Raw genomic sequence first — 24,800 nt, 5'->3', positions numbered from 1 at the left:
TATAATCCAATAAATATTACACTAATTAGAGTCCGTCTGGCATAGCAGCTCAGAGCAGAGGCTTTGGAGCCAGGCTGCCCAGCTGGAAAGCTGGCTCCCTGAGCCTCTTTGTACTTCGTGGTCCTGATCTTTAAGGGAGGTGATTATAGAATCTACCTTCTAGAATTGGTTTGAGAAGAAATTAATTTAAAATACACGCACTATGCCTTACCTATGTAAGCATTTCATAGTTTTATACATTGTTATCCTGTGTAAAAAAATCCTATTTTAATAATTAAATTGAGTTATATCACACCCTTATGATAGTCTAAATATTGTCTAAGAATAAGAACATTTGAAAATCAGGACTTCATCAGGGACTGTAGAGGCTGTCAGTATGTCTTTGTAAATAAATTGGCCCACTTTGTAGTAGGTGATCTTATATTTATGATTTTTTAAGTGAGAGATTTTTCATATATTTGGTATTTTTATTTGCAGGGAAAAAAGCGCAGCATTTGTAATGGCATCATATATTTTAAAAATGCTTGATTATCAATTGTGTTTTTTTATACCATCAAAAGGAATTTTCTTTCAACTAATGCTTAGTTTTTCAAAAATTTCTAATTTGAATTTCCACAAATCAGGCATTGAAAGAGAAAAGATTTTTAAAATGACTGTTTTTCCTCTTAAAATGGGAAAAAATGGGCCAATTTTTAAATTAAATTGCTTGTTTTTATTTTAAGAAGGAAAGAGAAACATTTTTGAGGATATAAAGTTTCTGTTTTTAAGAGCTTGAAAACGATAACATGTTATAACGAGATTCAAATTTCCTATATTTTGGAAGGAAGAATTAGGATAAACGGTGGCAGTAACACTAACTCTGCATAATGCTATATGGCACTGCTCGGGAGAACAAATTACAGGGTGACTTGTCATGGTCAAGGAAGTGTGTGGAACTTCTCTCAGAAATGATTTTATATACTTTACCCAGTGCCTACATTTCCCTTTTGTTTTTGTCTACATACTAGAGAGAACAAGAAACAAAGATCAGTTCTTTCTGAGTCTTTCATGTAACCCTCAGAAACCAACTTCCTTGATGATGTTAATTGCAATTAGTTCTATCAGGGAGGATTTTTTTGGGGGGAAGGTGAGAGGGTATTAAAGATTACTCACTAAGGGCCTCCCTGGTGGCACAAGGGGCTAATTGTCAAGACTATGAATCTATCAGTAGCCTCTGCAGCATGACTTCAATCCCCGGCCAGGGAGCTGACCCACATGGCACAACAGACCTCCCCTGTCTCACACGCTGCTCCCCTCAACAGTGTATTTCAGTTGATCCACCAGTTCTGTTCCCCACTTTGTCTCTGGTGAATCCTCTCACCTGTCTGCACCTCAAACCTATACCCCAGCTCTTGTATGCATAAATAGATAAATCTATACAAAAAAGATTACTCACTAGTTTCTCTTATTCGGAATCTTGGAAAAGTTTTCAAAGCCCATGTGGCAAATCAAAAATTCTATCAATATCATTTTTGAATGTAGCTTTAATTCACTTGATTTCATACTGAGAAAAGGTACAGGCCATGGATTAATTTGCCTTGTTCTGTCCTACATCAGAACTACAAATTGAAAGGCAAGAAATGGCATACATGAAAGCCCAACATTGCATACATACTGGAAAGTATCCAAATTTTTGGACACCAAAATATTTCCATCTTTCCCCCTCAATTATTTAAGCACTGGGAAAAAGCAGAGTAAAAATGTTTTGAGGTGAACACTAGATGAGCCAGGCACCCATTAGGAGTAGCCACCTATTCTTTAGAAGACATGGTATTGGTATGTTTGACTTATTTCCTATTAAAATGTTACTTACATGATAATTCACTAATGGAGTTAGTAACACTAAACATTTTTAATAACTTTTTTTTTTTTCTGTTAAGGTTGTTCCATTTTTTCAAAACAAAAGAGCTGCAGAAGCTACTGGTAGCATAAAGTAATTCAGGAAAGTTTTGTTTGAAAAGTTGCCATCTCTGTGACTTCAACTTGCATAATTCCTCTTCTGCCTTAACAAAAGTGAAGGGAAGGGCAAAAGAATGAATGATCACATTTAGAAACTGTCAAAATTTATCCAATTATCAAGTTGTATACATTTTATTAGCAAATGTATTTGTTGCAAAGTTTCAAATTAAGGAACACTAGACTTTCCTTCCTTTTTTTCTTTTCATATATGGTTTATATAACTGAGAATGGATGGTATGGCATTAAAAAATAAAATCGTCAGTGTAGTGTAGCTTACTCGATATGTTATAGTCTGTTAACTTGCCATGGGGTTTTTCTTATATTTCCAAATATACTGGGAGATACCTAAGAGATCATATATTTTTGTCTGCTAATTTCAGAGGCTTATTTCTTTAACTAAAATTTCTAATGGCCTGCTATTCTAGGCAATGAGCTAGTTTTGGGGGATAAATTGGTGAAGAAGCAAATACAAACATTGCCCCCAGAAATGCAATTTAACAGGAAGACTCACAACTGCAATAAATTATTCCGTGAGAAGTTCAGAGTACTAGGAAACACAGAACACAATCTAAGGGTGCTGCGAAGCTTCCCAGAGGAAGTAGATTATAAATTGAAGTCTGAGCGATGTGTAGGAGTTTCCAGGTGGAATGGGGGTGGAAGAGAGGGAGCCACAGGGAAATTATGCAACTTGCTCAACACCACATTGTTAGATTAAGTAGTCATTTAACAGTCATTTAAAAAAAAAAAAACTTTATAAAAAAGCATGTTTTTAGAAAGTTCTCATCAGCCTACTTATTTCATGCATGTTCTCATCTTTATAAATGAGGATCTGAATTTCCCATTTTTATGTCTAAAATTGAACTTTTTATCTTATGATTTCTACTATTCATTCTATCATTATTCATCATGCAATGAACATTTCTTTACATGAGTCAAAGGGAGTTTTTTTTTTATCTTTAGGGACTCATAGGCTAATGAAATAACCAGCAGTATTCATACATACATTGTGACATAATGCACTAATTTGAGATCACATTTGCACTGAATTTCAGAGTTTGAGTAGGAACTTCACTGTTAGAGCAAATGTCATACACAAAAGTTTGGGCTGATAAAGTAGCTTCATGTGACCAGACAATGGTGAAAAATTCTTTAGCTAAAGGGATAAGATTGCAGGAAATTTGACACAATATATGTCAAGGGACATATATGGTAATCTGGAGATTTTGAATTTTAGCCTTCAACATTCAGGTGACATTTGGGGAAGAAGAATCTTAACCATTAATGAGATAATCCTGGTATGTACAGATCTTCCTCTCTTGTTTTGAACAATTTGTAATATTTTTCAAATAATTGGCAGTTAGAAACTATGAAATCACCTTTGGAGTGGTTCAGATCACATGGCAAGTGTGTTTTCTAACATTGAATGGATGATTTAGGCAAAGTCACTCACCTCGTCACAGTGTCTAATACACCAATATGTGTCCCCTGATGGAAAGCTGCTTCGGTAGGATTTTTAGTATGAAGGCAGAGAGAATCTGTGCTAAACTACAGGCAAGGGTGGTTGGTATCTTCTTCCATATCCAGTAAAAAGAATTACGAATTTCAGCTTTTTGACCAGTAGTTAGGTACAGAGAGAGACCGTGAGTGCTAACTAGTGATTGTTTCCCCACATGGAAGTGTCAGAAGCATAGAATGCATGTGCCACTCTGCAGTGGCAGTACTGTTGAAAGAGATTGCCTGGAATTGAGACAGAATAGTATCAATGAAACCAGTTAAAGGACTATTTTTGGTATCCTAAGTAGCTCCTGGGTAAGTCCAGATTGAGGTAAAGGCGTTAGACACACAGAATATCATTCAGAATGAAGGTCTATTTCTTTAGCAGAATAGTCAGGATTTGGTTATCCATTTAATAAAAAAAAAATGAATGTGGAGGATCTAGTGTGGGCATCTGATCATTATTTCATAATGCTGATGGAGCTCACAAATGTAGTAGATAGGATAGATCTGTTGGGTTTGAATTTGTTAATCCATTCAACTGGAGAAAGGGAAGAACTCTGCAAAGAGAAGAATGATTAAAAGAGATACGTGACATTTATTCTGGAATTTCAGATTGCCTGCCTTATTATGAAGAGTATATTATCAGATTTCCAGATGGTGAATGTCTTAATACATCATGGTATAAAGAACAGTTGTGTCCCTTCCCATTTTTATTAATGTCCATGGTTCCTTATGCTTCCATTTCATTTTATAATGCTGAAATAATGAAACTTTGATACATCCTTTTTATCGGATGGTCCTATGGTGAAAATGCACCCTTTTTATTCTTCTCTGGACACTACTTTACTTTTAACTGTTTGATTGATCAAATAGCATTCTCAGGAGCCCAATAGTAAAACTACTGTTGTTTTTTTTTTTTAAGATTTTCTCTAATTATCAAAATGCTTATTTTTATGGCTGAAAGATTTATTTTCTTTCTATTATAAAGTATTCTGTGCAGAGTGAAGATGAAGTAATGGAAGCTAATATAAGTACTGGCATTTCTACAAAATAGCCACCCCAAATAATGGAATCTTTGCTCAGCATTTCTTTGGAATTATTTTGAAAGGATATAAGAGATGAGGAGGGAGGTCAAACTGATAACAGTGTTGAAAGTGATTTGGAATCAGCACCACATCACTTACAACTGCCTTAGACATCCATTTGAAGCACAACATGATATTTCTGTAATTATTTTACTTCCCTCTAATAACTGCATAGGAATAGGTTTGTTTCCCTAGTGAATAGCTCTGTTCAGAGCCTTGCCTTATCTTTATTTTCCAGGTTTCACTAGTGTTTGATATCATATGCATCCTTACAGGGAGACAGTGGATAAATCAGTAATTTTTCATCAAATCAAAGATTACATACAAGAAGTAGAGCAGTGCCATGTAACAAGTTTTGCTGGTGAAAGACAGTAGAAAATGGAAAAAAATAACGTAATTGTTTAAGATAACAGAAATCATAAAACATAACCAATGTTATTCAGCATTTAGTGAACTTTATGAAAATGTCCTGTTATATCTGTATTTTAAATACTCGTTAGCTTATAGTATACAAACTTTGTTGTGAAATAATATTCTTATGAAATGTTAAACCCCATTCTGCTGCAATGAGAAGTCAACATATAAAACTTAGTTAACTTATAAAATAATGATACAGATTATATAATGAGGTCAGTAATATGTATTTTGTATTGTAGATGATTATCATTATTACATTGCCCTGCGTTCTTGGATCAAACACAAAAGAAGAACAACAGTATTATCAAGGTAGCCTTTGGTTAGATTAGGCATTGACCCACATAAATGTAACTTATAAAAGTTGGAAAATTATGCTGAATCATATTTAATGTCTATCCCCCGAATATGGAAGCTACCCAATTCAAATATAATATGTACATGTAACTTACCATATGTTTTAAATGTGCTGGCATTGGTAGAAGAGGAAGTCAACGCTAATTTTAACAATTATTTAAGAGTTCTGACCAAACTCTGTGGGTTTAATGCTATCCAGTGCCAAACCCATTTTTTTTTTAAGCTAGCCATGCTTTTACTATCTTGTATCTATGAATCTTCTTAAAGTGCTTTCAAAGGAGTTTAATTTACATAACCACTTTCTCCTTGTATAGTAACTGAAAAAGAGTATCGAATACTATGCAATGCAAGTTTGGCAAATGCTCAGTGATTTTTCAAGCACTTTCAAAACTGTGTTTATAGTTCACTTGATTTGATATGGGCCAATGTTTTCCCCTATAGTTGTGCACTGCTGCCAAATGAACTTCTACGTCACCCATATCATTGCTTTACTCTCATACTTTATTCTCCCCTGATGGTGGGATTGTAATTAAATGCCACCAAGTAACTTTGACACCTTTCTAATCTGCCCTCCTAAAATATTTCAGGACCTTATTCTCTAGCCTTTCATTCTGCATTTATTAAGTGTACAAGGTTCTGTGTTAGATTCTCCTAGGTACCCCAAAATGGATACACTGTACCTGTCTACAGTAGGTTGCAGTTGAGTAAAGGAAGAGTAATTCATATAAATAACAATGCCATTAGATAGAAAGGAACTCATGGAACAAAAGATAAACTGCTAGTATAACATACAAGCTACCAAGACATTTTCCAGCTGTAAGAATCAAAGAAGATTTTCTGGAGACAGCAGCATTGGTAATAAGGATGAAGACTAAGCAGGAATTAGCAGAACAGACATGGGGAAAGCACATTCTGTCACAGTGAGCAGTCTGAATACATACACAAAACAGTTCTTTTTATTTGATCATAAAGTACACAAGAAGAAATAGAGTAAGGATGGAAAAATATTTCATTGGTGATTCACAAAATATTTTCAGTCTTAGGGCTAAGGTATCTGAATTTGATCCCAAAGTCTGGACACTAGAAATCTAAAAGGGCATGCTGATTAAATATGTTCCTTTCACACATAGAGGGAACATGTAATTAAATATGTGTCTCATTTTTGGCTCTTATTCTTTTCCTTTCTCACTTCTAAATTATATTAACAATATGACTGCAGAGTGGTTATATATTTTAATCCAGAGTTCCCAGACAGTCCCAAGTATTCTTCAAATGAAAAAAAATGAATGAATAAAGAAATGGAAACTGTTGAGATGAAAATGTTGGAATGAGTAGAATAAATGATTGCTTTATTCTAAATGTCCCTACATAAAATCAACAGCAAAGACTAAAGCATGTGGAAGTGATATGTATGTAAAGTGTCATGAAGGCCAACATTGTTTCCTTGTGCCATGGGAATGGTATGATGCTGGGCAAGATTCATTTTCATTGAGACTAGCTGCCTAACTGGCCATCCTGCTTTAACTCTTGTTCCATATATCCAATACCTCCCCCATCAAGAATCAGCCTTTATATAGAAATTTTGGGATTTCATTCCCCTTTTCAAACCTTCCATTGCTTTCTTACTTTACTGCGAATAAAATGCTTCCCACAGTTTATAAAGTCCTCCTTGATCAGGCCCTGCTTATCACTCAGGTCTCTTATCTGACTTGCTTTCTTCTACCCACATAAGGCTTCCCTTCTGCTGTTTAAGCTCATCAGCTTCTCCTTATCCTTAACATCCTTGCAGCAGTATTCTCTGCCTGGAGTGTTCTGCCTAAGTTCTTCATGTGACTTGCTCTTTCTTTTTTTTTAAGATTTATTCATGCATACAAGAACTGGGGGACAGGCCAGAGGTATGGGGGGGGTGAGAGGATTCACTAGAGACAGAGTGGGGAACAGAACAGGCAGATCGACAGAATACACTGCTGAGGGGAACAGTGGATGAGTCAGGAGAGGTCTGCTGTGCCATGTGGGTAGCTCCCTGGCCATGGCTCAAACTCATGCTGTAGTTGCGGATAGCTTCATAGGTTGCGTCTTAACCCCTTGTGCCAACAGGAAGGCCCTTGCTCATTCTTATCTTTTAGATTTTAGCTCAGGTGTCAGTTCATTAGTGTCCTCTATGTTTTTCCAACCCTCTGTGACCTAAACCATTTCTCCTACTTCTCATCCCCCTCATCTTATGACACTTTGTTTAATGTCACCCTTTTTATAGTCATACAGTTCGCGTACATGTTTACTTTTTATTTTTGATCTTCTGCCTGCTACATGTATACTCCACAACAATGGGTCTCTTATTTGTGCTTTACTACAGTACCTACAGCAGGATTTTGTATGCAGTAGATAATAAATATTTGTTAAATGAATAAATTAATATTTTTCTTATGCAATTTTATTAAACTCTTATCCTTAATCACTACCTTGCTGTCTTTTCTAGGTCCTCTCTTCTTAACCTCTTTTATTCTACTTTTTGTTCTCATCATATATCCGTAAATATCATCTTTTTACTGCTCATTGACCTCCAGATCACCAAATCTAGTTGCCTACCTTACATTTCTCTTATGTTTCATTCTCCTTAAAATTGTGCCTTCCTGACCTCTGGGTTTCTGAAACTCTGATAAGTCACCCTCTGCCTTTAACTGGAGTTGTGCTTCCTGTCACTTTAAAAAATAAATGATTGACTGTTTTTTTTGTTTTTTGTTTTTTTTTTTTTTAATAGAGGCATGTTTTATTTATTTATTTATTCATTTGTTTGTTTTTTGTTTATACATGCACTGGGTACAGTCAGAAGCACGGGAGGGTGAGAGAATTCACCAGAGCCAGAGCGGGGAGCAGAGCAGGCAGAAGGACCGAAGTACACTGCTGAGGGGAGCAGCGGGCGGCAGGAGAGGTCTGCGCACCATGTGGGACCCTCCTCCGGTGGCTGGGGAGCAGCCAGGGATCAAACCGGCGCTGCAGAGGCTGCGGGCAGCTTCGCAACCCAGCGCTCAACCGCTGCGCCACCGGGGAGGCCCAATGATTGACTGTTTTACCTGGACCTGGGTTCTTTCTTCTGAAACTTTATTCAACTTTTGACTGTATCTAATCCAAAGTGCAGTGCCCTTTCCTGAGGTCTAGGTGTGTATCCCCAAGTGCTCCTAGAGACCTCCAGTTGGTAAAACTGTATCTGATTTGTAGTCAGGTTTGGATCCTGAGTGTGGCCTGGGTAACTTGCCTCAGTATCAGTTTCCTCAAATATAATATAGAAATAGTACCTGTTATGCAAACCTCTGCAGAGATAGTATATACACTGCCTAGCTCAGAACCAGACCCAGATTAATGGATACACTGAATAATTGTCATTATTATTATTATTAATCCTATGGAATGTAGCCTTTGCCAATACCTTGCCTTTCACTCATTGTGTGATTGTACAACTACTACTCCATATAAAGAAGCTGTATTTTCAAACTATGCATTTATTCTTTCACTAAAATTTGTTTAAAAGGAATTCTTCTGTATGTTTTAAGTTTGCATTGAAGTATGCCTACAGCCGATTGACAAGGGAGAAAAAAAGTCATAAGATGGATATCAAAAAATAACATTAATGAGCTGCTAAAGCTAAAATTACAGGAACTTATGAAATTGGTTAAACATAAAAACCATTAAACTGTTTACTGAAGCTTCACAGATATACTGCAGCTAATGAGCATTTCTGCTATTTAAATAAGCCCAAATTGAACACACATTACATGGATACATAATTAGTCATGGCAGTCAAACACACATAGACTTACTTTTAAAGCTCTATTTAGGGAATCTTTTCCATTTGATTTATTTTGTTAATTAAAATATTTTTCAGCATTCACATATTTTAATAATATTGTTTTCACAAGTAGCATAATTTACTATTGGCTTTCTATTTGCTTTTATTTATGTGTTAGATGCAGAAATGGGAATTTTATTTTAAACATTTTTCTTAACCCTTTTCTGTAATTATTTGTATCACTTGATGGTATCATTCAGTATTAAAATGTTCTTTCAGTGAGGACTAAATATAAACTATTTCTGTCGCCTTTCTACTTTTTTCACTGTCTCCTAATTATCAAGAAGTATTAAGCATCCAAATGTGCATAGAATTATGATGATTATGGTCCAGATCAGATTAAAGGATGATCTATTTCTTCAATGAGTTTGCCGTCTTAAGTAGATGGTATCATTGAATATAAATAAGCAAATCAAAGTGCAGCATTTGGGAATCCAACCGAGAATTTGAAAACAATCCCCATATATTTCCTTCAAGGACAATGACCTCCTTGAGGAGATCTCTTCCAGATAAAATGAAATCAAATCTTCAAGGAGTTTAGTGTTTTAAATAGATGGAATATATTGCCAAGAAATAAGCAAATCAAGGTGAAGTGCCTGGACAACTTTAATTCTGAATTGATTAGTTCGTCATTTTAGGAAATGAGTGAAACTCCCCGTAGAATACAAGTAAAATAAAAGGAGTTGCTACAGGCTGTTATTGGCATCCACCCATTGCATTTAACTTGGGGAACCTCAAATCATCCTGAATATGGAAGACTAGGAAATTAAAAATGTATTTTTACACTGCCTGAATTCTATAAGCATATCCTAAGTTAACATTATTTAACTATAGCTGTAGGAAATCAAATAGCTAATCAATAGAAACTAACCACGTGACTATTCTTTTCTAGCCAGTATGTTACTAGAAGCTTTCATTTAGAATCTGTTTTTTTAAAAAGGAAAATATTTGGGTTTCCATCCCATAGTGATCTATCTAATTGTGGAAATAAGTATTATAGAAAAATAATCAATTGACAGGATAGTATGAGTGCTAAGTAAATGGTTTGGACAACTATTACATTTTTCAACCTAAAAATATTGAGTTCCTTTGGTATGCCAATTATTATTGTGCTAGATGCTAGACAAGGAGCGAATATAATTCCAAACCCCAAAGAGTAGAAAAATCAAAGCATATTATATAGTGGTCCTCTTTTATGGATGGTTTCTCTTTTCATGTTTTCAGTTACCTACAGTTAAAAGTTTTCTAAAAATATTACATGCAAGATTTTGAGATGCAGAAAGAGAGAGAATATAGTCACATAATTTTAGTTGCAGGTTATTGTTATACTTGTTCTGTTAGTAGGTATTGTTGTTAATCTCTACCTGATTTGTAAGTTAAACTTTACCATAGGTGTGTATGTATGGGAAAAAAATCCTACTATTTATAGGGTTTTGTATTTGCAGTTTTAGGCATCTGTGAGGGGTCTTGGACTATACCCTCTGTGGATAAGAGGGGGCCTATTGTAACTGATACACAGAGACTAGTTTAATAGAAATTGGTAATGGTTAGTTTAACAAAAAGGGAAAGTAAAACATTCTATTGGAAGAGTTGACCAAGACTAGAATTCTTTGCTGTCTTTCCAAGTCTCATCTACTTCATGTCAGTTGCCCAGTGTTCCCCAGTAGTCAAGCTGTAAGAGACTTGTTGATACATTCCTGTCTTTCTCTTGCCCTACTCCAAAGCTTAGTGGCAGGAAGACTGTAGAGTCAGAAATAACAGGATTTAATTCACTTGATCTGCTACCTCTTGATGATGTTTATAATGGTGATCCCTAACTTAAAGAGTTGTTTTGTGTTCTAAATGAGTTATTAATATGGGGAAATATCCAGTACCATGATTGCATATCTCACACAAGGGGTCAATAAATACTGACTGCTGAAAATGAGAAGTAACTAGAAGAATGTGTCCATTGCATGAATGGACAAAATGTGGTAACTGACTGGATGTTGGGATAATTAATTAAAGGGTAACAAAGCAAAAATTATGTCTAGGTTTTAAATATCTATTTATAGTCAATTTGAGAAAGGACAGCAGGAAAAAAAAAACAATAGTGAAGATTAAAGAGTCATTGTGGAGGCTGGTGAAAAAGCAAAAATGTGATGTCCTTGAAGCTAAGATAAGAGGATTTTATGATGGGAAATGCTATTAATTGAATGCTGCTGCACCTGTGATGAGTGAGGTGCCTACCTGAACTTGTAAGATCCTTAGTCTAAGGAGCTCCTTAGATTTTGTTCTTTGGGTCCTTCACTCATTCTTTTTCTGTCCTGAAGCATAGGGCTCACTGAGAAAGATCACCAAATTTAGCCAATTTAGATCACCTGGAGTTAATCAATCATCTTAGTGAAAATTCAACAAATATTTCATGAAGCTTTGGGACACAGGTCCAGAGTGGCTTAACAATGGGTGATGATGTAAAGTTATATGCCTGCTTCTGGGATCATCGAAGTTAGAGAGAGTGGCTGATAGTAGAGAAGAGAGAGCATATAACATAGGCAGGAAAATCCTTACATTGTAAGATGAAAAGATTTTAGGGCTCATGTGGAGGAATTGGTTTTTGATCAGAGGGGAATTGATAAATTGTTATAGGAAGGAAGAGAAAGAGTGGGTACATACCCAGTATGTTTATAGATTTGGCAATGAGAAGGCAAGGGAGTTCCAATGTGATAGCTTCTGCATATTTAATGAGGTGAGGTATACATCAATGGTTTGAGGGAAGTAGGAAAGGTATGAATGATCCTCACAATGAATATAGGAAAGGGGAGCTTACTATTGCTTCATCATGAAATGGTAGAAGGCCCAGAGGAAGCTTATGAACTGGGTTTAGGATGTGATAGTTTAGCAGGACCAGTAGAGCATGCAGGCTGGAAACTTAATAGAGCAACTAGAGGTATGAGAATAAAAGAGTGAAATAGTGCTTGAAGTAATTTTGTAGAGGGAAAGTTTAAGGCACAAAATTACTATTTTTTTTTCTTTTTTAAGATTTATTTATTTATTTATGCAAGCACTGGGTATAGTCAGAAGCACGGGAATGTGAGAGAATTCGCCAGAGCCAGAGTGGGGAGCAGAACAGGCAGACTGATGAAGTACACTGCTGAGGGAAGCAGCGGGCACAGCTGGAGAAGTCTGAGCACCATGTGGGACCTTCACCAGTGGCCAGGGATCGAACTGGCACTGCAGAGGCTGCGGGCAGCTTCGCAGCCCAGCGCTCAACTGCTGTGCCACTGGGGAGGCCCAAAAATTACTAATTTTGGAAGAGAAAGTGTTTTGAACTGAATATTAGCTGGAAGATGAAGAGGTGAGAGTGACCAGAAAATAGGACAGTTTCATGGTAAGGAAACCCCTGACAAAGTAGTATTTTGCAAATCAAGGACAGAAATCAAAATTAATGTGATTCAACTATTGAACACTACAGAAAGTCCAAAGGGAAGAATGCTGTCACAGAATTTGTGAACATTGAGAACATATTTTGGTTAGAGGGATAAACTGGAAGAAATAATCATGTAGTTTACCAAAAAAAAAAAAAAAAAAAAAGGCAGTCAGTGTAAATGGCTAAGAAGAAATTAGGTAAAAGAAGATGTAAGAATGACAAGGAGAAAAGACAACTATGTCTGAAATCAAGATTTTCCAAACTTTGCGATGGAAAGAGAGAATAATGTGAAAAGTAAAACATATTTTTTGGTCTATGTGATTCAGTTGTATTTAGTTTAATATTTTAATTGCATCAGTATTGGTTTACCGAGTTTCCATGATAGAAGTACAGGATCCCCCCCTTAGGTATGGCCATAGTCTGTCTACTACCATAGACCTTCATTCTCTTGAGAGCTGGAGATGATATTTGAGGACCTGGAGGAACAGGAAGTTGCAGAATCAGGATTCACTTTTAGAGGCCTTTACAGAAAGAAATGATGAATCTTTATTGTGGACTCCATTGTGTTTGGGAATGAACAACATATTGATTCAAAAAGAGGAATGTAAAGACTAACCTCATATCGTTCAGATTAGATATTTCTGTTTGAAGGCACTCTCTGCTTCTGTCCCTTTCTTACCGCAGGTTATTCTCTCTAAACAAAACTCTGATATACTGGCCCTGTAATTGGAATTTATTTGTTCTTGCTGAGATTTTGCTTTCAGCTCTGAGTTACTGAGATTTTTGCCTCAGCCCACCTTTTTGTTTCATTGTACTTTGATCCTGCTGGCTAATAGGTTATATAAAATTAAGCAAGCACACAGATAAAATTATGTGTGCTTTCAAGATATCATTTCATTATAAGTGTTGAAATTTTTTATTCCTGTCAATTTTTCATTGATATGTTTTGTATCTTTTCAAACTTGCCAATGAATAATAATAATCCTCTTCATTATGAGTTCTGTTATTTTGTTTTATTGTTTATGGAGAATTAATTTATATTTATGTGCTAAAATATAACATTCTTGACATCTCTTTATAAATACTGAGAAATATACTTGTCATGTGCTTGTGGTTTCTCTTCTACTTATATGACAGCACAGCTACATCAGTTTAATTGACCTTGGCAATCTGCATCTGCTAGTGATGTGTCCCTGAGGGATGGTTTCTGCAAATTTAAGCTGTGGCTTATTGAAGAACTTGTGTGTCACAATACAATTAAGTCTATATAAAAAAAATCATTTCATGCATAACATTAAATTGACTAAAAGTTCCTATTTCAAAACCATTTCTTGTTTTAAAGCTATCTCAGAGTGTCTTTGTTTTTTAAATAAGCTCATTTGAACATAGTAGTAATTAAAGCACAAAATTAACATAAATCTTGAATGTTTGGTATGATTTAAGGATGTTTTTGTTCTTTTTAAAGACTGCATAAAATTCCAGGTGCCATATCATGACACATTCTCTCCCATTTGCAGAATAATATAGACTGTGAATAAGCATGTTTTGGAGTTCTTATTCAAGTTAGTTTTCTATCCAACTGTGGAGCTACTAGGCCATATGCCATATTCTCCATCAAGATGCAACCCCATGGCAATATGTGGGAAAACTGTCCATGGTTATAACAGCAGATCTCTTCTCCCCACCCCTATTATTTTATAAACAAGAAAGAAAAAAATATAAATCCTTCTATTAATATTCATTTAACACTTCATAGGAAATGGTGCACAGTTATTTGGTTTACAAATGTAAATATACATTTTTCATCCACTTAGGTTTTCACTCCTTCTAAGTTAGATAAAGGCAGAACAGAAGACATGCTTCTGAGATTTATTTTTATTGTATTCCAAGTTGAATGCATCAGCAGAGATGTAAGAGTCTATAGAAGAACTGTTACAATGATGAGGACGATGAAAGTCTTCCTCCTAAGAAGCACTAAATAAATAAATTCCTTTCTGACAAATTGTGAATAAAATACACTTGATATTTTTTCACTGAGTTCTTAATAAAAGTTCTAAGTTAAATACATTGGATCTTAAAATACATTTAAATAATTACGGTCTTTTAAAGGTTATTGAAATAATGAAAGGCATTATTAGGATCCATAATCAGATAAGATTCAACAAAGTTTCTCTGTATTTGTGAGTATATTTCATTCTCTCTCTCTCTCTTACACACACACACAGAAAGAGAGAGATTTTATTAAACAGTTATAGAGATGAGAGGAGAGATTCATGAATTCATTGAAACTGTTGAATTTGACTATGGATACACATACATTTTTATTGCATATGCTTATTAAGTCGAGTCTACTATGCACTCTACGGGTAAATGATACCATTTGATGTTCAAATGGTAATGTCATTCTTGAATTAGTTGTTTAGTGTCACTGATAGGAAACATTTATGACCTACTGTAGCATTGATCGTTGCCCATGTTTTACTTTTCTAATGAACCTTTGTGGATATTGATAAGTTAACGTATTAAATATTGAAATGAAAACAAATGATCTCTTTTTGATTGGTGCAAGCTCTGCCATAATATTAACAACATACTAGCTGGTTGCTTAACCTCTCATTTTTTAAAAATATTTGATCTTAAATGGGACTGTGAATATTTTAAATTTGAAAATCTCCAAAAGGAATAAGGGAGGGAATTCAGTAGGTCATTTTCATTAGGAGACTGAAATAATTTTCAGTATGAAAGAAAAAATCTATTGTATTTTGGAATACAGTGTCAGTTGTTTGATCATTAGGTGGATTATACAAATGATAAAATAATTAAAACAATTGATATTCAGGGCCAAGGCTCTAAATTACAAGTGAATCAAATGTTGAGGACAGAGAGCATATTTTTTAAAGTAGGTATGAATATGTGTGTATGTTTAGCACATTAAAGAATATAATGAGTATACAGTGGAAAGACCTGTGAATTAACTGGTGTTTTTGAATTCACAAATAAGTGCTTATGGGATGACTTGATATTGGCGCTAAGTATTTTAAGATATGGAAGAGTTACTTATTAAACTTATAATAATAATAATATCTCTTTATTACTCATTGACTAAGTTAGTGAAAGAACTCCAATACTAAGGTGAATTATACTATGACATTTTTAAATCACACAAAAAAATATAAAGAACAAGAACTTCAGGAACTTCACTTTAATTCAGTAAGCATTTATATACCGTGTATAATGCACAGTATTCAAAAGCAGACTCAAGCTTTGTGAAGCCTGAAGCTCATATAATATGAAGACTCCTCCACAGAGAATAAATTACACATTCAAACTCAGCCTTAAGACCATGAAAAAGGCCCATGCAAGTGAGGGTCCCTGAAGCTTAAGTTTCAATAACTTTAAAGATATATATGTGTGTGTGTGTGTGTGTGTGTGTGTGCATGTGTGTGTGTGTATGTAATAGCTGTTGTGAGAAATCAAAGATAACTATGGCACAATCCCTACTTTGTCCAAGCTTAGAGTGAAATATATGATAATGTTCAAAGATATTTCTATTAAAAAATAACAGAATGGATAAAAAGGGCTTTGATCTCCTAGTAAACAATTTTTAATTCTCATTAGAAAAAATAATCATTACTCCATATCTTTGTATGGGACAAAGTTGTGTCAAAGTCTTGGATGTGTAAGGTCATTTCTAAAGAAATATGTACCTATAACTCATTGCATAAGACGATGGTGTGTTATAGTTACAATTATTGCAGGAGGTTGAATTGAACAGCATACTCACTATTGATTTTCTTGGAACTCAAGTAACTGTCAACACATGGAATGATGATCTGTTATACAAAGGGGAACAAATGCCAAAGGTCTCTTTTCATGACCTTTTAAAGAAAGAGTAAAATCTTCTCAAAATCCTATTCTGGGCCCTCCCCTGGTGGCACAAGCAGTTGAGCGCCACACTATGAAGCTGTCCGCAGCCTCTGCAGCACCAGTTTGATCCTGGCCGGCGGGCGAGTGTCCCACATGGCATGGCAGACCTCTCCTGTCTCGCCCACTGCTCCCCTCAGTGGTGTATTTCATCAGTCTGCCTGTCTGTTCCCTGCTTTGTCTCTGGTGAATCCTCTCACTCTCCCCTGCATCTGGCCTGTACCCCGGTTCTTGGATAAATAAATCAATAAAAATCTAAAAAAAAAAAAATCTGTTCTGCATTGAAAATAATTATGTGACTATTTAATTCTGCTCTCCATAAAAGGTAAAGTCACATAAGAGTTATAAACTGTATGAGATTTTTAAAAATAAAAACCTGAGCATAATAGCATCGATCCATATGTCCCTACATCCATCAATCCAGCCACCCACCCATCCATCCATTGAATTAAGTGTCTCCTGTGCTCTGAGCAGCATGGACACATTACTGATGTCATGAAACCTATAATCTTGTGGGGAAAGCACAATCAGCTGTAGTCCCTTAACAGTTTTCTAAAATTCTCATACTCTCTTCTTGCTGAGAAGTATTTGCTTTGGGTTGTTAGAATAACATTTTTTTCATTTGATTATTTTATATTTGACTTACTAGTCTATTCAACAACTAACTTTTCTGTTGCACAATCTTCCAGTCTCTTCTCCTTCAGTTGAGTTTGTTAAATTTTCTTTTGATTTGGAGTAAAGAATAGTTCCCTTAGTTTGCTCTGAGATGATATACTTACATTTCAAGACATGACTGAATGGAGAGAACATTTTATAGTAAACACTGATTCATCATATGTGATGTTGTCTACCTTTCTTGATTGCTTCTCTTCAGCAGCCCTGTCTCTAATTTATATATATATTGCACATATATAATATTTAATAGAAATATTTAGATACATTTCAATATATAAAATATTGAAATATAGATTTATCTACCTTTTCCAAATATCAGGATTGCATACTCACTCAAAATTTCCTTTAGATATTTTTTCTTAAAGACAATCACACCTCTCCCTTGTTCTATGATTCATTGAAACGCAGCATAATTAGTAAATAATTGACAACTGTTTTACAGAGCAATTTCCACAAAGGAACTAATGTTATTGTTTGCATTTGTTGATTTAAAGAACAAAATTGCTAGCTAATATAACTATATTCTTGGCCCATTAAATTGCTTAACATTAGATGCAAATAATTTGGTGAAAACGTAGACTTCTTGTTTTGTTTGTAAAACTTTTGTTGTGAGTAGAAAAGATTGGCCAATGACCCAAACCATAGCAAGGCTAATACATGTGACACACAGAAATCAGATTGGAATCATATGAGTGATAACAAGTTAGTGAAGAAAGTGGTTATAGAAAAAGTAAGCTTTAGAAATGAATTTTATGTTAATTTAAAAGAATTTAAATGGTTTTATATGTTAAAAGATTTAAAAATCTGTACTTTCCTCCCTCATGGAATCAGTCTTATATATAAATGCCAGACCTGTAACATTGCCCAAATCAATTGTCTTAAATTCCTACATGTGAGGTATATTTTGAGTTACTTAAATCAGTACACTTTTAATATGTTAACTGTGATATTTCATTAACTTTCTATTTTTATGGTTCATTAAAAACAGTTGTTTGAATCCCTAGAATAATAATTAAATCATAATATTTCTTCATTTTCAAATTATTGTTACAAGATACACAGATCAGTCAATGTCTGTTGTCTTTTTTTTTTTTTCCTAGTAAAAGGAGCTTTGAGTCCTATAAAATTTAACAGATGGAATCTCCCAGAAGTAGATCCAGAAACTATGCAAACCAGTGAACCATGGGTGTTTGCAGGTGGTGATATTGTTGGCATGGCTAACACCACAGTGGAATCAGTGAATGATGGAAAACAAGCATCTTGGTACATTCACAAATATATACAGGTAGGCATTTGCATTCAGTTAATTCCAGTTATTTTTCCCAATGGATATGTACTTTTTTCATTTATTTCTTGTTATTCATTTATCTGAGTATTTACATAAGGTACATAATAACTACATAAGAAATATGTTGCATACATTTTTACTTTGAAAAGGTTTTTTAAAATATGGATAGATAAAACTATTTAGTTGATTGAAAATTCATTATTCTATCACTATGATGCCATGAAGTCTTTAATCAGGCTGAGTTCAAATTATTGATCAATGGTTTAAAAACATAGCTGTTACATTTATTAAATCTGGATGGTACACAATATGATCCAAGATAGAATTTATGTTTCTAATGATTGTATACATTCCAGAAAACTAGGTTATTTGTCCATTTACTTCAGATGAAGACCTATCCACTTCTCAAATTATAATATATGTACTAAGTAGAATGAAAATAAATATTTCACAAAATTTTATTATAATTGTTTTTTTCATTATTTCATTTTATGAGACAAATGAAAATGTAAAAATGATAAAATATAAATTGAACATACTGTGTTCAAGTTGCTGTGTAGTCTTTGGGAAAAAAAAACATTACTTTTAGGGCTCAATTGCCTTACTTTTCATTGAGTGCTATTTTCTTCTTGTATGTATTTTAATAAAATGTAAATACAGCAACCTCATTTGCATGCAATCTTTTCAAAATACTCCTTTTGTTAATATTTTTTTTTCTGTTTCCTCTTCAGATAGACAATATTATGCTACCTTCCTCCCTTTTTTAATTTCTCACAAACTAACAAAATTCACTTCATCTTTACTGATTCCTTAAATATTATTTTTCTCTTTGTTATGACCATTTAGTCAAATTGTTGTTCTTCTAGTCTTTCTGTAATTCTTGCAAGACTACTCATCTATTAATTAGGGACTGGAATTGGTACTAATTACATCACCCATTGAATGTTCAGCTCACCGATATGCTCCCACCTCACCCTGGCATTTCTGAAGAGAGGGCCTGAATAGTTTGAATTCTGGATCAGAGTGTGGGATCCCAGAAATACAGGTCTCTAAGAATGAATGTAACTGGCCTGTAGGTTTGGTCTAGACAAAACTGTCTGAAGAAATGATGACTCTAAATTAAGAATGCTGTACAATTAGTCATAAATCAAAGGGGCTAGGTTAGAGAAGGGAAAAAACAGAATGCAGTTTTAACAGATAGAAACCAGGGAATCAAAAAAAGGCAAGCTGGTAGTGACTGGCTCCATTCTCTAAAGCACTATGATTTGGAGTCTCTGTGGCTTCAAAATACATAGAAGGAATATTCCAGACATGTGCCTGGACTGACTACTGATTTGGCTCCTTTTGCTCTTTCTGTCCCCACTTACCACCCTATATTTTTATTTCCTCATTCTATTCTCATGTTCATAGAATTATCCAAGTTCCCAAACATACCTCCTGCATAATTCCCTAATCTGTGTCTCTAGTAGGACATGCTCATCTACAATCCAGCTCTCTGCTGAACTCTTCACATGCACGTCAAGCCTAAACTTCAAAGTCACTGGCTGTCTCCAGTCGGATATTTCACCTACACTTCAAATTCACTTCTCTTAAACCAAACATGCCCTCCCCAATCTGTTTTACATCTACAACTTAACATTTCTGATTCCCATATTCAAGTCCTCTAAATCAGTGGTTCTGGGCCTCCCTGGTGGCATATGGGGTTAAGCACCACACTATGAAGCAATCCGAAGCCTCTACTGCACTAGTTCGATCCTGGTCCACCAGGGAGAAACCCACATGGCAAAGCAGACCTCTCCTGTCTTGCCCACTACTCCCCTTAGTAGTGTGCTTCAGGAGATCTGCCTGTTCTGCTTGCCACTCTGTCTCTGGTGAGTCATTTCATCCCCCGCGTCTCTGGCCTGTGCCCCTGCTCTTGTATGCATAAATAAATGAATCTTTTAAATAAACAAATAAACAAACAAACAAATAAATAAATAAATAGATCAGTGGTCCTTAGCACCCTCAGAACTAATAAATTTCCAAATTAATTTGGAAAACAATGTAGGGCTGATAGCTTCTCACTGCTAACAGCATTAAGACAAATGCTGAAACATGACATTTTAACATTTAGCAACATATTGACAAGTATGCTAGATAATAATAGGACACAAGGTAATCTAGAAGTGAGTTAAGAAAACACAGGTTTACACTAGATAGAGTGCTTTCTCTCAAAACACACAAATTTCTCAATATAAAACAGCATAGTGGTGTACACCTTTAATTATGAACTATTTACCTAAATTTTCATTTATTCTTCCCTCACTCCATCATATATATCTGGTCAACTCTCTGGTAAAATCTTTTATATTCTTTTTTTTTTAAGATTTATATTTTTTTATTTTTATACAAGCACTGGGTACAGTCAGAAGCATGGGAGGGTGAGAGAATTCACCAGAGCCAGAGGGGAGAGCAGAGCAGGCAGACTGATGAAGTACACTGCTGAGGGGAGCAGCGGGCGGCAGGAGAGGTCTGCGCGCCATGTGGGACCTTCACCCGACAGCCGGGGATCAAACCGGTGCTGCAGAGGCTGCAGGCAGCTTCGCAACCCAGCTCAACCACTGCGCCACCTGAGAGGCCCTCTTTTATATTCTTACTTTAATTTGCTTTACTTCTTGTGTTAGAGTACAATTTTTGACTAATGAGACATCTCACTGATCAACCCAAATGGCATGTGTTAATTTTTTCCTAAATATTTAAATTAATTAATTGCTTTATAATTAAAATACCTAGAAAATATTTACTATATTTTGTGATGGCTGTCGTTTTGTAGTGCTTCACAATTATTGCAAGAGATACTTAAGGGTGTTTTTCTATTGACTTCACTATTTCTATTTACTTTCCTAAATCTGAAAAATGTTTACTGAAAAAAAGAGTGTTCATTTTAATTAGCTTATGAAAGGAAAAAAGGAAGACTTTAGGTATGATGGGAAAAAAGTCCACATGGTATAAAAATGCATGTTCCTATGGATGATAGTGTTTAAAATATAAATAAAAATATTGTGACCAGTAAAAGTTTTGGATTTGACTGAAGAATTCAGACTTGTCAAAATGTTGAATCACATTTTGAAAATGGAGTAGAAATGGAAGGCAGGTAAAATTTCTGCCAGGTAAAATCAGCACTTCCATCTTCCTGCCAATTTATTCGATGCAAAGTGCTAAGTACTGATACGACTAAAAAGGACTATAGAGACAAAAATAAGAGTTTCTCTCGCCACACTGTCTTTAACTTAGTTCTGACCTCTTTCGCCTCTTAAAATTGCCTCCACTTTCCCCCTGTTAAACCCCTACATTCTATCCAGAGTCATCTTTCTATAATACAAGTTTGGTCCCACTTTCCTCACTTAAAAACCTTTCAGAAGCTCTTCTTTGCACTCTAGATAAAATTCAACTCCTTAGATTATGGTGGCAATTTGAATTTCCCCAAATATACCAAAATTTCTCCTGAATCTGACCTTTTCTCTACTCCACTCATCACATCTGTCTGGATCCTCTTTGCCCTTCAGATTTTTGCTTCCTCCTCCTCTTCTAGAACCACATTTCTCCTTGAATGTTCTGTAGCACCATAAGTTTCCCTGTTTGAAGCCTGCTTACTGGTCTCTCTTGTCAAGCCAGTGACCATACTTGCTTGTTGTAAATAGCCTCAGTATAGAAAGTGCATTCATCTATTAAATAAGAAAAAAAAAATAAGTAGAGCGATAGTTAATTTTTTAAATAAAGTTTTCTTTTTTTTAATTTTTTTCAGCTTTTTTTTTTTTGGCATAGGAGAATTGGGTGGTATAGTTTAGAGGTTAAGGGAGTGAGAGCATTCACCAGAGACACGGTGGGTTGCAGAATATGCCATTCACTGAAATACACAAGGCTAAGGGGAATAGTGGGTGAGACAGAAGAGGTCTGCTGCGCCATATGTGGGTCAGCTCCAAGACGGAGACTCTAGTGGAGTCCAACACTCAGGCTCTAGTGGTTGGTGATAGCGCTGAGACAACCCCTAGGCCACCAGGGAGGTATGAGTTAATTCATCTCAATGGAACTTTAAGGGCAGTTAAGAAAACTAATAGGTTGGTTGTAAAATGTTATTAGCACTGAAAATAGTGTTCCTTTTTTTTTTTTTACAAATGTATCATTCATTAAGCAAAATTGCTATAATGTCTGATGTATATTCATAAATGAAAGTTTATAACACCTTGTCTTATATTTTATATTTGTTTGGGATAATGTGCTAAGAAAAAAATAATGTGCACATGATAATATGAATTCATGCCTCCAATCTTTGTAATAGGATATTTAAAACTTCCTTGTAGTATACTTTTTTAGATAAATGTAATTATTTAAAGACATCCATGTTGGGATTTTAACAATTCCCATAGTAGTCTGAAGAGAGCTTTCACTTTTTCATTAGTTAATTTGATCAATTACCACTTATTGAGTACCAGCTGTTGGGCTCAATGCTTGACTCTGGGAGGGGACCAAAGTGAGTAAATGAAAAGGCATATAATATAGTGTTTAAAATTTGGGTTCACCAACCTTTTGCTGTCTCCAGGAAACACATTTAGCTACAAAAGATAAAAATAGGCTCAAAGTTAAAGGATGGAAAACAATCCTACAAGCAAATGGACCAAAAAAGAAAGCAGGAACAGCTATACTTATATCAGATAAAACAGATTTCAAACTCAAAAAGATAAAAAGAGACCCCAATGGTCACTACATTATGATCAAGGGGACAATACTTCAAGAAGAAATAACACTCATTAACATATACTCACCAAACGAAGGAGCACCAAAATATATCAGACAACTGTTGTCCTCTCTGAAAACAGACATCAGAGAAAACACATACGTAGTGGGAGACTTCAACACACCACTATCAACAATGGATAGATCAACAAGACAAAAAATAAGTAAAGAAACCAAAGCTCTAAATAAAGACCTAGAGCAATTGGGCTTAACAGACATCTATAGAACACTAAACCCCAAAAAAACGGAGTACACATTTTTCTCAAGCGCACATGGATCATTCTCCAGGATCGATCACATACTGGGGCACAAGACAAACATCAACAGATACACCAAGATTGAAATCATATCAACCATCTTTTCTGACCATGAAGGCATCAAACTAGAAATAAACCATAAAAAGAAGGCAAGGAACTTTCCTACCTCATGGAGATTAAAAACCACACTACTGGAAGACCATTGGACTAATGAGGAGATCAAAGAAGAAATTAAAAAATTTTTTGAATTGAACGACAAGGAGGACACCAATATCCTAAATGTATGGGATGCAGCAAAAGCAGTAATAAGAGGAAAATATATAGCAATAGAAGCTCACATCAAGAAACAAGAAAGAACGCAAAGAAACAACCTAATCTCGAAGCTCAAAGATCTAGAAAAAGAACAACAAAAAAACCCCAAAACCAGTAGAAGAAAAGAAATAATAAAAACCAAAGCAGAAATAAATGAAATTGAAACTAAAAAAACAATCCAAAAGATCAATGAAACCAAGAGCTGGTTCTTTGAAAAAATCAATAAAATAGACAAACCCCTAGCCAGGCTCACAAAGGAAAAAAGGGAGAAAGCACAAATAAACAGGATCATCAATGAAAGAGGAGAAATCACAACGGACACAGCAGAAATCAAAAGAATAATCAGTAACTACTATGAACAGTTATATGGAAACAAGTTTAACAATCTAGAGGAGATGGACAAATTCCTGCAACTCTACAATCACCCAAAGCTAGATAAAGAAGAAATAGAACACCTAAACAGACCAATTACAATTAGCGAAATTGAAATGGTAATCAAAAACCTCCCCAAAAACAAAAGCCCAGGACCTGATGGATTTACAAATGAATTCTACCAAACATTCAGAGACGAATTAGTGCCTATCCTTCACAAACTCTTCCACAAAATTGAGAAGGAAGGGACAATACCAAACACGTTCTATGAAGCCAACATTACACTAATACCAAAACCGAACAAGGACAACACAAAAAAGGAAAACTACAGGCCAATCTCCCTAATGAACACTGATGCAAAAATCCTCAATAAAATTTTAGCTATCAGAATCCAACAATGTATCCATAAGATAATTCACCACGACCAAGTTGGATTCATTCCAGGGGCACAAGGATGGTTTAACATCCGAAAATCAATCAACGTTATCCAACACATCAACAAAAAGAAATATAAAAATCATATGATAATATCAATAGATGCTGAGAAAGCTTTCGACAAAGTGCAACACCCATTCATGATAAAAGCCCTTGAAAT

At 35.0% G+C, this 24,800-nt stretch overlaps 1 protein-coding gene across 1 annotated transcript in view; it reads left to right on the top strand.

Annotated features, from left to right (window-relative positions):
- DPYD (dihydropyrimidine dehydrogenase) overlaps positions 1-24,800 on the top strand; it is a gene marked incomplete at both ends in the record, with an annotated part of 741,074 nt that overhangs the window by 331,195 nt on the left and 385,079 nt on the right. Inside the window, one exon of the mRNA XM_084242233.1 lies at positions 18,304-18,488. Coding sequence (XP_084098359.1) covers positions 18,304-18,488 — 185 coding nt within the window. The remainder of the gene's footprint in view (positions 1-18,303; positions 18,489-24,800) is intronic.

The sequence above is a fragment of the Talpa europaea genome (genome assembly GCF_964194135.1).
Source record: "Talpa europaea genome assembly, chromosome: 9".
NCBI classification, from domain to species: Eukaryota; Metazoa; Chordata; class Mammalia; order Eulipotyphla; family Talpidae; genus Talpa; species Talpa europaea.
The sequence above is the reverse complement of the archived record's forward strand: the minus strand, read 5'-3'. Positions and strand labels throughout refer to the sequence as shown.